The following is a 16,108-nucleotide window of genomic DNA, read 5'->3' on the forward strand; positions in this document are numbered from 1 at the left end:
ATCTCTGGATTTCTTTGATTAGTAGCAAAGTTAAGCTTTTTATTTATTTTCATGAAGTGATAGGTTATATATTTTTATTTGATTATTTATCACAGCTCTCCTCAAACATTTTTCTATTTAGCATATGAAAGGTGACAATGATGACTGACATTTATCAAGTATTTAGTGTTGAGGTAAGCAATTTAAGGGAGGCAGGAAGTAACTTCACTATGTTTCTCAAAGTACCAGCCCTGGTGAGTGCATCCCTCTTGAGCCACTGGATGTGAAAGCACAGAGAAGCTGTCTGTCCTTTCAAGAGACACCATCTCCTGTCCTGGCATCCAGCTCAGCTGCTCCTGCTATGCTGGGGACAGGTTTGCTGCTTCTCCTCAGGTACTGCTGAAGTTTGGCTCTCGAATGTCCCCAAAGGCCTATGTGTTGGAGTCATGGTCACCAGTGTGGCATCTTGGGAGGTGGTGCAAACTTAAGAGGTGACACTCCATGGGAGGTCCTCAGGTCATTGAGAGTGAGCCTTTGCACGGGACCCCAGCCCCTTCTTTCTCCTCCTCTTCCACTTCCTGGCCACAAACTGAAGAGTTTGCTCCAACACCTGCTCCTCAATAGTGGCCTAAAACTAATGCCCCACTCCCATCCCAGTCATTGACTGGAACCTCTAAAACTTTAAGCCAAAATAAACCTTTAATCTTTGTAAGGTGACTAATTTGGGTAGTGTTTTGCTATAGTGAAGGAAACATTTACATACAAGACCATCTCTCCAGAGTCCTCCAAGCAATGACTGAAGAAGTCTAGCAATGGAGAGCTTATTGTTATGCTGTTCTAATTTTCATTTTAAAAAAAGGTTCAGGGAGCCAGATGTGGTGGTATATTCCTGGCATCCTTCTACTGGGCACATTGAGGAAGGAGGATCAGGAGTTTGAGGCCAGTTTGGACTACATAGTAAAACTTTTTAGGAAAAAAGAAAAAGAAAGACTCAAGGATAAAGGGGAAATGCATTACATCCTTCCATAGTCTTTGAGATAAACGAGTTTAAAATAACCAAAAAAATTCAACTTTTTATTGTAAACAGAATAAATGCATAAATCAGCTACCTTTTCAATTTTTAAAAAGAACATGTTTGCAAAACAAACACAGCCCACCAAGTACCAAACACTGTCCTGTTTGTTTGTCCCCAGGGCTATTGTAAATAAAGTAGCTGGAGGCTGCCTCCAATTTTAAGTCTTAAGTTCCCTAGGGGCCTCCCTAATTTTTAAAAGAACTTACCAGTTACTGTTTTTGAACTGTGTAACTGAGTAGTGGAGAATATCTGTGTTACCTAAGCCTCTGTGCAGTCCTGTGGATGCCACCACGGTCACCTGTGCGGGTCATGTGGCCACCGGGGCACTGAAGCCCAAGGCCAGTGTGGTTCAGGCAGCACCTAAGAGCAGCAGTCAAGGACCTCAGCCCCTTCCAAGCCTTGCTCCCTTCATCAGGGCATGCACCCTTGTGTGGAGGGGACCCGGGCTCAGCTTCCCCTCATGCTCAGCCAGGGCCAGGAACCTGACTCTGAAAGCAGTGACCAGGAAACTAAATGACCAAAGAGTTTACATGGAAGGTGACTTCCATTTCTATAGTTAGCCTATATAGTATTGTTAGGTGTTTTTAAGTATAATTCTGAGCATGGTAGATCTTGCATGTGGTTTCCTGAGTAAGAGCCTGCTGACTTTCAGGCAGTGCAACTACAGTGAGGATGAGGTCCAGGGCCTCCAGCAGCTCTTTTGGAAGACGGCATCTGAGAAGGGCAGGAGAGTCACATAGCCAGGAGTGGGAGCGGAGCAGTCTTCACAGGCAAGCAGCCCGCACAGGCAAGCAGCCCTCAGGCAGCTCCTGGGTAGAAGGGTGAGTGACCTGTTGTCCCGGCAGCCAGGCAGTTGCCAGGGAAGCTCTGCTGTGACAAACACGGGTAGGAGTGTGGAGCCTGCGGTGAGTCCTGCAACCCCAGGCCGGGCAGATGGAGCCAGGCAAGGAGAATCCAGGTTGGAGTTGGGGCAAGAGGTAGAAGGAAGTGGAAGAGATGGTGAAGCTCCGGGTCACTGAGCTTCTCCCCCAGGCCTCCCAGAAACCTTCATGGCTTAGGGAGGCCCTTAGGGAACTTAAGACTTAAAATTGGAGGCAGCCTCCAGCTACTTTATTTACAATAGCCCTGGGGACAAACAAACAGGACAGTGTTTGGTACTTGGTGGGCTGTGTTTGTTTTGCAAAACTAAGAGCGGCTGTGGGAATTTACATAACTATTAAATTACAACTCTTGATAATTTCTTTATTTTGTTCTAGAGTTCTTTCCTGGCAGTTTGGGGTGAAGTTAAAAATGACATTTATTTTGAGCTCTGCTTGTTTGTATGTTAGCAGAATGATACATTGTTTTTCAGTAAAATCCCAAATAATGTAAAAATTACATCAATTATCACAAAACTAATATGTGGTAAGGCTGCTTCTAAATATAGGATGATATAATGAACATCTCTTTTGTAATTTTAAAAAAAGGAAACCTAGCAACAGAGCAGATTGCTTTACTCCTCCAATTTTTATGAAAAAAGATTCATAGTAAAAAGAGATTTATTACATTGTTAAGCACTCTTGGAGATTATGGGGGCTTTGTCAGGATGGATACCCTGTCTGCAGCCTCAGCTGCCCCATGAATCCGGATCTCCAGCGGCCTGGCTATGTTACCTGGCTCACAGGTGCATCTCTAGTCCTAAAACTTTCCTTCGTACATCTCCGGAGTTTCACTGCAAGTTATTTATCGATAGCCACACCACCCATAGCGTAAAATACAAACCTCATCATCATTTTTAGAGAGCAACTTGGAAATGCAGGTCTTGGGAACACTCCACATTTGAAGTGTAAGGCCAGGAGACAGGAAGTTTCAGAGAAATTTTAGTTTCTAGAAGGGCCCCCAGCCCACCCCCAAGATGCTGTCTGACTTTCACAGTTGGTGCCAGATGTCCACGGCAGCCCCAGGGGCAGGGGAGCGGCACACTGGACCAGAGAGAGCCACAGAGCTGGGCTGGCTTGGGGTCTGGATGGAATCCACACTTCCAAGTTGTGGCCAAGGCTCCCGAGGTAGCAACTCACACCCTCAGACCCAGTTCAGTGTTAGGTTTCCAGGGCAGAAAAGAACCAAAGAAAGAAAAGATAAAAGGCCTTCACTCCGACATGGAAAAGAGAATAGAGCATGTGGTACTGGACAACTCTGGGGCTGGACAAAAGAGCTGGGGTTTAGAAAGACTCTGGCTAGGGGCGGAGCTTAAGGGGCGGGCTTAGTGACGTATCAGGAGCTGATTGGGGATTTCTTCTCTGCAGGAAGGGCAAATGGAAGTTGTGCTCGGCTCTGAGGAGAGGAGAAAGGGGTAGGGGTCATTGGGAAGATCAGCAGTTGTTTTGGGCTTCAGCCATGTTAGACCACCACCACCACAATAACTCAGCAGTTCATACCCGGGCAGGAGCCTATCATTCAGGTCTCCATCTAGAGATCTAAACGGAGGCAGAGAAGTCCCTGAGGATCATGCTCACCTCCTTCCTTCACCTGGCAACCACATGGCCTTGAGGTCAGTGACCAAAGTCACAGTCAATGAAAGAAGTGTAGGAGCTGAACCCAGGGCTGCTGCCATCCGGTGTTCTTCCGTCATCCTGGGGCCTAGGAGCAGAAATGGAGCCCTCTTGGGGCAGGTTCTCCTACAGGACCTGCCCTGTCTCTGCTGAAGGGGCCCTGAAACCCCTCGCCACTGCCGCGACGCCCAGCACCCAGGCCCCTTTCTTCCCTAGTGGCATCATCAAAGCTCCTCCCTCAGGGACCACATCTTCGCATCACAGGGATACGCAGTGCCATTCAACATTTCTTTGGTGGTTTGGAAGAGGAGTCGGCAGTCAAATTTTCAGACTCAGAATTCTGACCTCTGTGATTGTCCACAGGGAGAGATAGTGCTGCCCAGCAGTGCCGCTCCTAGGTCGCCCAAGTGGTGGTTCTGCGGCTCTGGGGTCTCCTACCGGGAGAGATGCCCTCTGAAATGCCTCGTTCTGACTCACCCTCCATCTTCACCGCAGGCAGTGGCGGCCCGGTCTGGACATGGCAGCTGGTCCCCACCCTCACCTGAAGAGTGTGCTTCCTTCTTTCCTGAGCAGCCGCCCTCCACACAGCTCTCAGGAGCAGGTAATCTTCTGAAAACAGGCAACAGAGGAGATAAGTAACTGTGTTTAAATTCTAGAAGCCTGTCAGGCTTCACTTTTCTCCCTTATGTCATTTAGTTGGAACTGTGGTTATACAACATGTCTTCAGCAAGGTCAGGCTTGGGATGGAGAAAACTGTGTGGAAATCCAGAGAAAGTCTCACATTTGGAGGTCCTGAAAACTCCAAATGATAGAGAATTTGCCATGGAGAGGGACATGGTTTATACATTTAAGGGTTTCTACTTCTTCAGCTGTTGCTTTTCAAGAGATGAAATATAAATGTTTATTTTAATACAACTACAACTTGTTATAGTAACATGTAGTTTCTTACATATTTGAAAAAACCAAACTTAATCCCATGGAACCATCAATATCCCAGCAAAATCAAAAGACCCACAGTGTTGCGTGGGGTGTGTAGAACCTCCTCCACCATGGAAGGTACTTTCTGGTGTGTGGCATGAAGTGGTATGAGATCTAGGGATGGGGGAAGTGCAGAGAGAGTTCACAGAGCAGGAGAGAGGCCAAAATGTTGAGTCCTGGAAGTGGCTCAGATGTCACTGACCCTGTGAACTTGAACTGGTCAGCCCCATAACTGACTGCTGCAAGGTCTATCATTTCTTTTCCTATGGCTGCTCCTGTTTCTGCAGCATCTCGGGTCCTCTGCCCTCAAGGAATGTGGTGAGTGGCTGCTGAGCTTGTGGGGCCAGGTCACTGTCTGTAAGGCAGATGGCCTCCTCCTCTGTCCTAAAGGTCCATGTAGGAATGTGCAGACACTGTGAAGCCACTGGCTGCTGTGGTAAGGCTGCTTTTGTAATTTTCTCTTTTTGGGAGATGGTAGCAGTCCTACCTCTGGAGATGGTAGCAGTCCTATTCTGGGGAGGAATATTAGTCAGCTTTCTCATTACCAGGGCATAATATGCAATACCCACAACTTAAAAGAGGAAATTTTTGGTTTGGTTCATGGTTTCAGGAGATACAATCCATAGCCAGCTAATCTGAAGACGGAAATATCATGACAGAAGGTGTGGTGGTAATGGCAGCCAGAAAGCAGAGCAGGGGAACAGTGCCAGAAAAGAACGGGCAAGGAAGTAGATATACTATCCAAAGTCACACCTCTATGGCCCACCTGGGCACACCCAGAGGTGTGCTACATCAATCCCCAGGGTGGGTCCCAAGCCAATCAAGCTGACACAATCAAGCTTCATCACAGAAGGGAACTTTCAGAAAGGATGACTTCTAATCCCTTCTTGAGACAAGGAACAAGGTCAGCGAGCAGGTGGCAAGGGAGAGGTATTTGGGGGGTGCTTGTGGGATTCTTGTGAGCCTCAGATAGGGCCTGGTATAGAGCACTGACTTCTTATAGATTTTGTGAAAAGGCTTTGACTGGACCTCCCAGGAGGACCTAGCTGAGGTCTCTGGCCAGTCTGGCCCTCCCTCAACGCTCATGGGCAAGAGACTGTGCCATCTTTCCAGGCAGTGGAGGGAAGTAGAGGTCTGGGTTGGGATCAAGGAGAGAAACTATTTCCCAAAATGGGAAGGGCTGATGGAACAGAGAAGGACAAAGCTTTAGAAATAGACCAAGCCATCTGCATCCTGGGTTCCTCAGGAAGAGGCACAGTAACAGTCCTTGAGTTGAGGTCTCCACACATGAATGAGGGGAACACAGCTAAACCCATGAGATCTACAGAGGAAGGAACAAGGAACAGCTGCCAAGGAGCACTGGGTTTTCTTTGGGGCAATGGCAGTTTTAAAAATGGATTGTGGTGACCACTGTACAGCTCTGCCAAAGCATAAAAACCACCCAGTCACATGCTTTTAAAGGTGAATTTGGGTATGTGAATTATGTATATCAATTTAAAAAATATTCTGCTAACCTCAGGAAGAGATTAATATACTGGTGGAGAAAGACAAGGACAAATAAGGATAAAATCATGAACAAAACTGTCTTTCTGTGGCTCTGGGGTGTTTGGCTCTCTTTTTCATAAGTTACAGCTCAGGAATCCTCTGGTTCTGCTTCCAAGTGCCTTTGACCAACCACCTGCCCATGACCTCCTCCCCCACCCAGCACCTCGAAGCCCTGTTGCCCAGCTACAGAAACCCAGAGCTCCAAGAGTAAAGCCAAGAATGAGAACAAGAGCTCTGGGGAGAAGCCCGGGGCTGAGGAATTCTTGGCAGCCAGAGACTCCTAGGCTTGCATGAGCCCTCCCTCTGTGGAGAGTCTGGTGTCGCTGTGCTTGGAAAGACAATTTCCTTTCCAGTGGCTTTGCAGTGGGGTTTAGATGATCTTTATCTGATTTGCCAAGACCCTCTTCCTCACTGAAGCCCTTCTATTCCATAAAGCAATTATTCCCATTCTCTGCCCTCAGCAAGCTTGAGAAGATGGCCAATTTGTGGCACCAGTATCCTCAGGGCTCACAAAGGACTTGCACCCCTCTTTGGGAAAGGGCTTTCTACTTGCTCTTACAATTGCTTTCAGAGTCATCTTGTTCATTCAGCCTATGTTTCTGAGGTGTGCAAGGCAAGTTAGATACCCCAATTGCAGTCCCAACCACAGGGACATTTAATAGACATTGTTAAATGGAATATTATGGTGCAAAAATTTCAAACTCTATAAAATTAGCCCCATCCAAATTTTGATACCCATCTTTCTTGTGATATAGGATTTCATGAAGCTTGAAGGGTCACCTAAAAAGTCAGTGGGAAGCAACTCCAAGATAACCATTTTCATACCTGTCTTGGTTACTTTTCTGTCATTGCTGAGACAAAATACCTGATGCCCAGAGTTAAGGAAGGAAAGGTTTATTTAGCTCACAGTTTATGGAAGTTTCAGTCCATACTTGGCTGGCTCCAAGGCAGAGTGGCACATGGCACCAAGCAACTGTTCATCGTGGCAGAACAGCAAAATAAGAGCAAAAGGGAGGAATGGTGGTAAGCAGCCTTTTCCTCTCCCTTACATATGCAAACTCTCCACCTCAGGGTGAGTGTAGCACTCACACCCATAATCCCAGCATTGGATCATGGATCAATCATAAACTCTACCCAGTACCCCCAAAAATAAAATAAAAATAAAAATAAAAATAAAAATAAACTCTAAAAGCCCGCCCCATGACTGCATGAGGCTTTGGGGGACAGCCAGACGCAAACCATAACATTACCCATGAAGGCCAAGAGAGGGCTACACAACAGATCCCGCTGGAGCAGGTTGAGACTGATGGTGTTATTGTGAACAAATAGGACTTGTTGTGTCTTTGACATTTTTGTGCTTAATATTTTGGTTCATTTTCTGGTAATGTGGTCGTGATTGATTTCAGGAAATACCACTCTGGATTATTCTGAAAGTCTATAGTTCTAGCAAAATTAAACTTTCCTTTGGACATCTAACAGTGTTTTGTAAAATTCAGTTTCCTTTTACATAAGTGCCCATGAAAACTATAATGCAAGTTTGGTCATTCAAGGCCGCATGAGAGAACAGGATAAATTGAAATCACCCAATAGTATAAAAAGTCTACCTACATCCTGGAGTTTAAAGTCCTTCCTGGCTTACCTTCTGGTTTTGTGGCTCCCCCTGGTGGAAGAGAGAGGAAGCGGAGAACTGGGGGAGGGATGCTCTTAGCCCAAATCCCCACACTCCTATGGTCAGCAGGAGTGTGGAGGATCTGGGACTCTCAGGCTGGGTGAGTCCTCAGGGCTCTTCTAGTCCACTCTTTAGGTTCTTATTTTTATTTTTTAATGTGGAACTGGTGTTTGAACTCAGAGCCTTCTCACTGAATGACACCTCCCTTTTCCACATTTTTATTTTGTGGCAGGGTCTTTATAAACTGTCCAGGCTAGGCTCAAACTTTTTATGCTCCTGCTTCAGCTGCCCAGAGTACTGGGATTACAGGCATGCACCACCGTGTTCTTGAGTTTTAAACTGAGAAACTTGAGATCCAGGGAAGAGAGGCTATGTCCTCACATGCCCCATTGAGGCCAGGACCTCAGAGGAGATGATCTTCCTTCATACCCCCTCACTAAAGGACCCTGGGGAGGAAGACTGCCCTGCCTCAGACTTCCCAGCTACAGGACCCTAGAGGACCACTCCCTCCCTGCATCAGAGGTTTCCAGCTAACAGGACCCCAGGGAGGACCTCTTCTCTCAAGACCTCTCGGCTAACTGGACAGGGAGGGTGCAGTCCTGCAGCCTAGAGGATGTGCTGGAGGGAGCCTGAAGTCTTCTCTAAGCTTTCTGTTTTCCCAAGAAAGGGGCCCTGGCCTGAAGTTGAAGTGTTCCACGCATTCCTGAGGCCAGTCTGGGCAACTTAGTAAGACTCTGTCTCAAAATTAAATTTTAAAAAGGGCTGGGGCATGCCTATTATCTTAGCCCTTGGGAGACTGAGGGAGGAGGATCACTGTGAGTTTGAGACCAGCCTGGTCTACAAAGTGAATTCAAGGCCAGTCTGAACTGCATAGTGAACTCTGTCTCAAAAAGACCAAAAATAAATAAATAAATACATAAAGACATAAATGAGTAAAGGCTGGAGAGCAACTCAGTGGTAGAGGGCTTTTCTTGTATGCAAATCCCTGGGCTCAGTCCTTAGCCTTGCAGAAAAAGGGGCACATTTGAAGTATCTGCTGCAGACAATGGGCAGTCACATGGCTGGAGGGACACGGGCCATTGCTGAGTTTAAAAGGCCCAAGCATGGTTGGGAATTGTGACCAGACGGTGGAAGTTGAGTCCTGGGCCCATTCCCCAGCCTCCCAGGGCAGTGTCATGCCACCTGTGTGCTGAGGTCTGTACAAGGAGTTCATGGGTTTATTTGGTTAGAGCCTCTGGGGCTGGGCTCGCATCAGTGCTGTGAGGCAGCAGGTGGTGACAGCAATGACAGAGGTGATGCTGCAGCCCCCTAGCAAGGGTTATAGAATGTGCTGGTGATGTTGACAGAGAGTGATCACACATACACACGATGGAATCAGTTCCACACCTCTGTCCTTGCTTCGAGCAGCAGAAATGTGTGAGACTGGGGCAAAGTTGCTAACCATTCTATCGCTTTATGTATCTCACATCCAACTCAGTCTTCAGTTAAGCAAAATAAAACATGACTTCTTATTTTTGTTCATGGTTTAAAAGATACCAATGAGATAGCCACAAATTTCTAAAAAGGATAAAAACTCAAAATGTCAGTACTGGAAATAGCATAGGCCCCTGCCTCTCCTCAGCACCACATATTTGTCTCTGTAGTCCTGAATGTTATAAATACACACACAAAGCTTAAGAAGACAGCAAAACCTATGATCAAAATGAGGATTCTATAATATAGGGTAGTGGTTGTATCTGAGGCTTCACAATAGAGTACCATGTATTGTGTGCTGTCTTTTTGTCCTTGTGACAAAATACTTAGGAAAAACAGCTTAAAGGAGAAAAGAGTTACTTGGGCTCATGGTTTTGGAGAATTAAGTCCGTTGTCAGTTGGCTCCATTGCTTTGATGCTTGTGGTGAGGCAGAACCTCATGGCAGAAGGCTATAGCTGTGGAAACTGCTCACCTCATGGGAGCCAGGAAAGAGAGTCAGGAAGGGCTGGGGATGAGATATATCCTTCCAGTGACTTACTTGCTCCAAGCAGGCCTCACCTCCTAAGAGACTAATCAATGGATTGATCCACGGACAAGACTTATGCTCTTTTGATACAGTCACCTTCCAAAAGCCCTACCTTTTAACACATGAGGCTTTTAGGGACATTTTTGGTGTAATCCATAAAAATATAAAATAAATTTACTTTTTAACTATCGGAGGAAAAAGTGAAGACCTAAGCCACGGCCTTAAAGAGGTGGGAGAGACGATTGCATTGCACACAGGACAGCACTCTGAGACAAGCAGAGATTGCCTTCAGATCAGAAACCATCTCATTTTAAAAAGCAATAGAAACAAGTCACAGTTGAGTTTACTCTTCAACCCAGCAATTGCACTTGTAGAAATCCACCTTGAAGCTGTGTTGGCACAGGGACAAAGTGGCCCGAGCACAGTGTTATTACTGGCAGTGCTGTTTGTGATAACACAAGACTGCAAACTACCAAAGTGTCAGTGCATGTGAGCTGGGCCATGAAGCCTCCAGAGGGGGATGAAAATCTCTGTGCCCTTGTATGTGGAGACCTCTAGGTGAGTGTATTGCAGGGAAGGCAAGGGACAGACAGAATAACAGTGTGCGTGGTCCGGTGGAGATCTGTGTGAGGAAGTAAGAATACAGATGTGCATGTTTGCAGAAAGAAACACATAAACAAGGAATTAGCAGTGATGGTAACCTACGGGGTGTGTGAGGAAAGAGCACAGTTGGAATGAAAGCGACGCTTGAATCATGGATCTTCTAATCCTCTTTGATTCTGTACCATGTAAATATATCATGTAATTAGATCAAAGAGGAAAAAGAGACCTTAAAAGTAAAAAACTGTAACAAGTGAACCTAATTGGATATCAAATTGGCAGCATAAACACGTGGAGAAAATAATCATTCCATGGGTCTTTAAAGCACAGCATTTTCATTTATTAGGTTACTGAAATATAATATAATATAAATGGAATTACAAAGAAATCTTAATTGAGTAATTTTGTTGTTAGCAATAATAAGTACTAGAATTATTATTTTGAAATTATCTTGTAGAGATAAGTAATTTTAATGTTACAGACCAAGGTTTTTAGTGCAAAAGAAAAAGATACAAGCACAAAGTACAAGTGTATTGAACTTACAATGGCATATTTGCACTGAAAACAGTAACATGAACTCACATTTTGTTTTTTAACTTAGTCACCGAAAGGCCTAGCGGCAGAACACATCCATCCTCCAGACCTGACCACTACATCATGTTCCCACTGAAACAAGCGAGTGTGCTATAACAGTCGGGCTCCCCACCCCTGCCCACCCCTGCTCTTTGCCATCAAGTGTGTAGCACTCCCGCAAGCTGGCTGCTTCCCATCACCTGGCCTGCATGCTTTGCTGTGGTAAACAGGATCTTAGCAGACATGGGGTGGGGAGCATTTGGATTTAAAATATACTGGGGAGGAGCTGGGGATTTAGCTCAGCAGCACAGCACCTACCTGGCAAGTGCAAGGTCGTGAGTTTGATTCCCGGTACCAGAGAAAAACCAAAAATAAATAAATAAATAAATAAAATAAAATATACTGGGGAGACATGTCCTGCTGTGCCTTAGCCATCAGTATGGACAGAACACCCGAGACTAGCTTACTGTTTAAAGAATATATGATCGTATTATGTATAACTCCAAAGTAAGCGTCTGACCATCTCCAGTACGGCAGTATACAAAGAATCAAGAGAGCTGACTGGGTCAGTAACCAGGAAATAAAAGAAACAACTATCTTTCTAAAGGACTCGATACTACATAACTGTTTGCATTTTTCATAAATAGATCTTTCTGCTATTTAGATTGAGTGCTTTAAGAAAAAGTTACTGTCCAATTTTTGGTTTTTGATGCAGTATGGGGATTTAAGCTAGGTCCTTCACATTGAGCTACACCCTTAGTCCTTTTTAAGTATTTTTATTTAGAGACAGCATCTTGCTAAGTCCTTGCATTGCCTAGGCTGGGCTCAGATTTTCAATTCTCAGAGTGCTGAGGTTATCTACCCAATTTTTTTGACGTTAGAAAAATTTTTGAGAGCTTGTTTGGAGGTTCTAGCAGGGAAGGGAAGAGGGGGGTCATCGTCTTACTCCTCTTTGACCTCTCACTCCTCATCCACCAAGCTTCAGGATGATGCACATGGAGCAGCGAGGGAGGAAGGGGACAACTGCCTCGCCAGCCAGATCACTCGAATCGACCCTGGCAATCAATGGAGTGACAGATGTCACAGCCTGACCACCCTCACATCTAGAAAAATGTTCATTTTGAAAAGATAGTTCCCCTAAACATAATTAAAGCTGGTTTTACTTATGAATAGAAATGTACTAAAAAACAAAAAGAATATGAAAAACAATAATATATGACCAAACTGGATTTGTGGTAAGGTGAAAAAAGTGATTCAATATTAGAAAATTGATAATACAGTTCACTATATTATTAGTTCAAATGAGTAATAATAAAAGATCATTTGAAGACATGTTGAAAAGGAAATAGATAGAATTAAAAGTGCACACTGGGTGTGGTGGTGCACACCTGTAATCCTAGCACTAGGGAGGCTGAAGCAGGAGGATCATTGTGAGTTCGAGACCAGCCTGGGCTACAAAGTGAGCTCAAGGCCACCTGAACTGCATACTGAGACCCTGTCTCAAAAAAGACAAAAAAGAAAAAGAAAAAAAAAATTAAAAGTGTATCCTTGGTTTTTAAAAAGCTGTACGTTAGAGGAATGGAAGAATATTAGCTTGATAAATATGTCATGCTCAGTGGTAAAAACAATTGATCCTCAGTAAGATAACAGCTGACTTCCCATCAGGCAGCGTGGAGGCCAGCACAGAGAGGCACAGTGCATTCGAGTACTGAAAGAAAGGAACTGTCAACCCGGAAGTTTGTAACAGGGGGAAAGGTCCTGCAGGAATGCTGGGAAATGAAGACCTTCTCAGATGAAGGGAAAGCAAGAGAACTTGTCACTGGCTGACACACTCTAAGGTAACTGCTGGAGGTAGTTCCCTAAGAAGACAGGAAAGAGCAAAAGAAGGGCCTTGGAACATGAAGGCAGGAGATCACAGTAACAAAAATGTCAGTGAATGTGGCAGGTTTTTCATCTCAAGCCTATTGCACTGTGTTTGACTGTTGAAACAAAAAGCGTAACACACTGAGAGATAGTTGTAAATGTGAGTGGAGGAAATAGTTATGACAGTTGTTTTATAAGCAGTGGAAGGGGCTGGGGATTTAGCTCAGTGGCACAGTGCCTGCCTGGCAAGCGCAAGGTCGTGCGTTCAATTCCCAGTACTGAAAAAAAAAAAAAAAAAAGCAGTGGAAAGTAAAGAATACTAAGGAAAGCAAAGTTTCTTTCTCTCACTTTTCTCCCTCTCCCCTTGAAGGAAGAAAAGTTTCTGTACTTTACTCAGATGGGTAAAAGACAAAACCACCGATGAATTACATACATGTAATGTAACACCAAGAACAACCACTCAAAAGTCTGTGTACATTGATTTCTTAGTTAAATCAAAGAAATCCATAAAAAGATTTAAGCAACCCACAAGAAAGCAAAGAAAAACAAAACAAAACAAAACAAAACAGTAATACAAAGCCAGAGAGCAAATGGAAAACAAAAATAAAGTGGTGGACTTGAGTACTAATACATCAACGGTCACCACCAGGGTGAAATAGGATGGTCAGAAAGGTCAGAAACGTGACCTAACACACTGGGATGTTACGGTACTGCAGTGTGAATGGAAAAGGATACAGGAAGGTGTGTCATGCAAATGTCAATCAAAGAAACAGAAGCAGATATGGCCTTTATAAGTCCAGATAAGGTGGCCCTGAGAGCTCAGAAAATGGCTGGAGACAGAGAAGAACGTCCCATCCCCAGAGTCTGTGCTCCAGGGAGGGGCGCAGTCCTACATTATGTGAATTAACAGTCCCAATGCTGGACATTATTCCTGTGATTTCTCCATTGTTTTTGGTTTTTAAGATCATTAGTTTCTGCACCTTATCATATCCTGCTTTCTGTGCCAAAATATATAAGACAAAAATGAGTAGAACTGACCTGGGAAGCCCTGTTCTGTGGAGGACTGTGTTGGGAGCTGCTTCCAAGGCTCAATGGGTTTCACGTCAGTGGTGTTTCTCAGACTAGTTTGAAGACATTTGGTGCAGAGGGTTTTTCTGCTAGTGGTTTTTGTTTTTCTCCTCAAAATACAGCACTGTGATGCCGCCAGGTAGCCCAAGGGTAAGGCTGGCTTACTGGATCCAAGCCCATTCACGGCTTCTGTCTGCTGCATATCAGCAGACACCCACAGGCTACATGTTGGTTGTTGGCTCCGTGGCTTGTTACTGTCACTCTAGGAGTCAGAGGGGAGGAAAGACTTCTTTTCCTCACCATCACCAGCTTCATGACTGAGGAACCTATAACCAAAGACAGATCAACAAGGGCAAAGCATTCAGATTCATTTACTGTAAGTTATGGGACGTGGGAGACTTCGTAAGGAATCAAAGACCCAAAGAAACAGAGAATTGTGTGTTTTTTATGTTTAGGTTGGATGAAAGTAGACAGTTGAGCAGAAGTTTGAGTGAACAAGATGTGGTCTGTGGTACTAAGCCGGGGGACATAGCCAAGTATGGGTGCTGGTTCTTCTCCGTGATGTTTCATCTTCAGAGATAAGCACAAGCTCGGTGTGGTGGCGCACGACTGTTATCCTAGATTCAGGAGTCTGAGGCATGAGGATCACACAAGTGTGAGGCCAGCCTGGACTACATAGTAAGTTCAAGGCCAGCCCGGACTGCATAGGTGAAATCCTATCTCAAAAGGAGAAAAACAAAACAGACAAAAAATGCAAAGCTAAGGATGTTTTTCTCCTTCATGGATACTGTAGAATGGACACTCTGACATGAGAGCCGAGGACCTGCCTCCAGGAAGGTCAGAGAAGTCTTTCCTGACCTGCTCCAGGGAGCTGGATGGAAGGAGGGGAGAGGTCCTGCCTCTTTTATTGTTTTCTTAAATGCCAGGCAGGGGGCTGTGTGTCCTGAACTCTATGAGCATCAAGTCCCTTCGAGGCTGAGGACTTTGTCAGGGTGCTTGGTGGGTGAAGTCTGAGCAGTGACCCCAGGGAAGAGGCACTGAAAGTTGCGCATGGGCCCAGGGGAACATAGGGCCTCTAGTGGTGAGATCAGAGAATGTGCCTCACGCCCCCGCGCCCGCCCCTGGAGCCCAAAGCTGGCCTGCCACCCACGTGCTCTCTGGCCTGCTGTTCAGTGGTCCTGCCAGGACAGAGGTGCCCATGCGGCTTCGTGGAAACAAGGAAAACCAAATCAAACGAACCCACCTTACACACTGTGGGGACTGAGAGACAGGGGCAAGCTTTCAAAAGAATTTTGCATCTGGCTCCTGAAACTAGAGGTACAACTAACCTCCTCGTAGAAAATTCTGCAGCCACCCTCCCATACACGTTAGCCAGGATTACTTCTATAATGTTTTGACCACAGTATCTATTTTAATTGACTATCAATTGCTTCAGTGTTATTTTTTCCCTTTAAAATTGTTTTAACTGGGGTAATAGGTAGCAGCATAAAATTTATGCCTCAGTCATGTTAAGTGTAAATTCCAGAGGCAGTAAGTACATTCACACTGTCATTCAGCCATCACCACCCTTCACCCACAGAACTTCTAGGTAAATCTCTCCCAGCTGAAAGCATCCCTACTGAACCAGACCTCTGCCTCCTCCTCTGCCAGCCCGTAACCACTATTCCTGTCTGTGTCTGAGGCTTTGGCTGCTCTCATTGCAAGTGGAATTGTACAGTGTTTGTCTCTCTGTGGCTGGCTTCTTTCACTGGGTAGTGTCCTCAAGGTTCATCCTCGGTGTAACGAGGGTCAGGATTTCCTCCCTTCCAAAGGTTGAACGATACTCTATGTTCATGTGTGTACATATAGACGCCATATTTTCTTCGCCCAGTCTTTCGCACCGATGCTGGGATGCTTCCATGTTTTGCGTGCTGTGAATAATGCTGCTATGAACGCGGGGGATTGGACAAACATATGGGAGTTGGTTTTGGCTCAGTCGTCTGCTGAAAAAGGCTAATGCATGAAGAGACTACAGAATAAGTTTTAAAATAGACTCTCATGGTTTTCCAGTGATGGGGATTTGGGAGCCACACTAGGCTCTGTCCTAGTCCGTTTTGTGTTGCCATATTAGAATACCTGAGGCGGGGTAATCTGTAAGAATAAAATTTATTTTTTTTCACATTTCTGGTGGCTGGGAAGTCACCTTGGTGACTTGGTGAGGGCTGCTCCCCACATCCAGGACGGTGCC

The 16,108-nt window shown here is 45.3% G+C and overlaps 1 protein-coding gene across 8 annotated transcripts in view; it reads left to right on the forward strand.

The window, feature by feature from the left end:
* LOC102027459 overlaps positions 1-16,108 on the forward strand; it is a 95,319-nt gene that overhangs the window by 14,307 nt on the left and 64,904 nt on the right. For 6 of the 8 annotated variants that reach the window (XM_005390663.2, XM_005390661.2, XM_005390660.2 and 3 more), the window contains exon 2: positions 4,081-4,186. In XM_005390663.2, the coding sequence (XP_005390720.1) occupies positions 4,081-4,186 (106 nt within the window). Of the gene's footprint in view, positions 1-1,921; positions 2,032-3,333; positions 3,585-4,080; positions 4,187-16,108 lie in introns of those variants that run through there. The other 2 variants (XM_005390664.2, XM_005390666.2) reach the window with 2 other exon arrangements.

This window comes from Chinchilla lanigera, unplaced genomic scaffold, assembly GCF_000276665.1.
Source record: "Chinchilla lanigera isolate Chin_1 unplaced genomic scaffold, ChiLan1.0 scaffold00038, whole genome shotgun sequence".
NCBI classification, from domain to species: domain Eukaryota; kingdom Metazoa; phylum Chordata; class Mammalia; order Rodentia; family Chinchillidae; genus Chinchilla; species Chinchilla lanigera.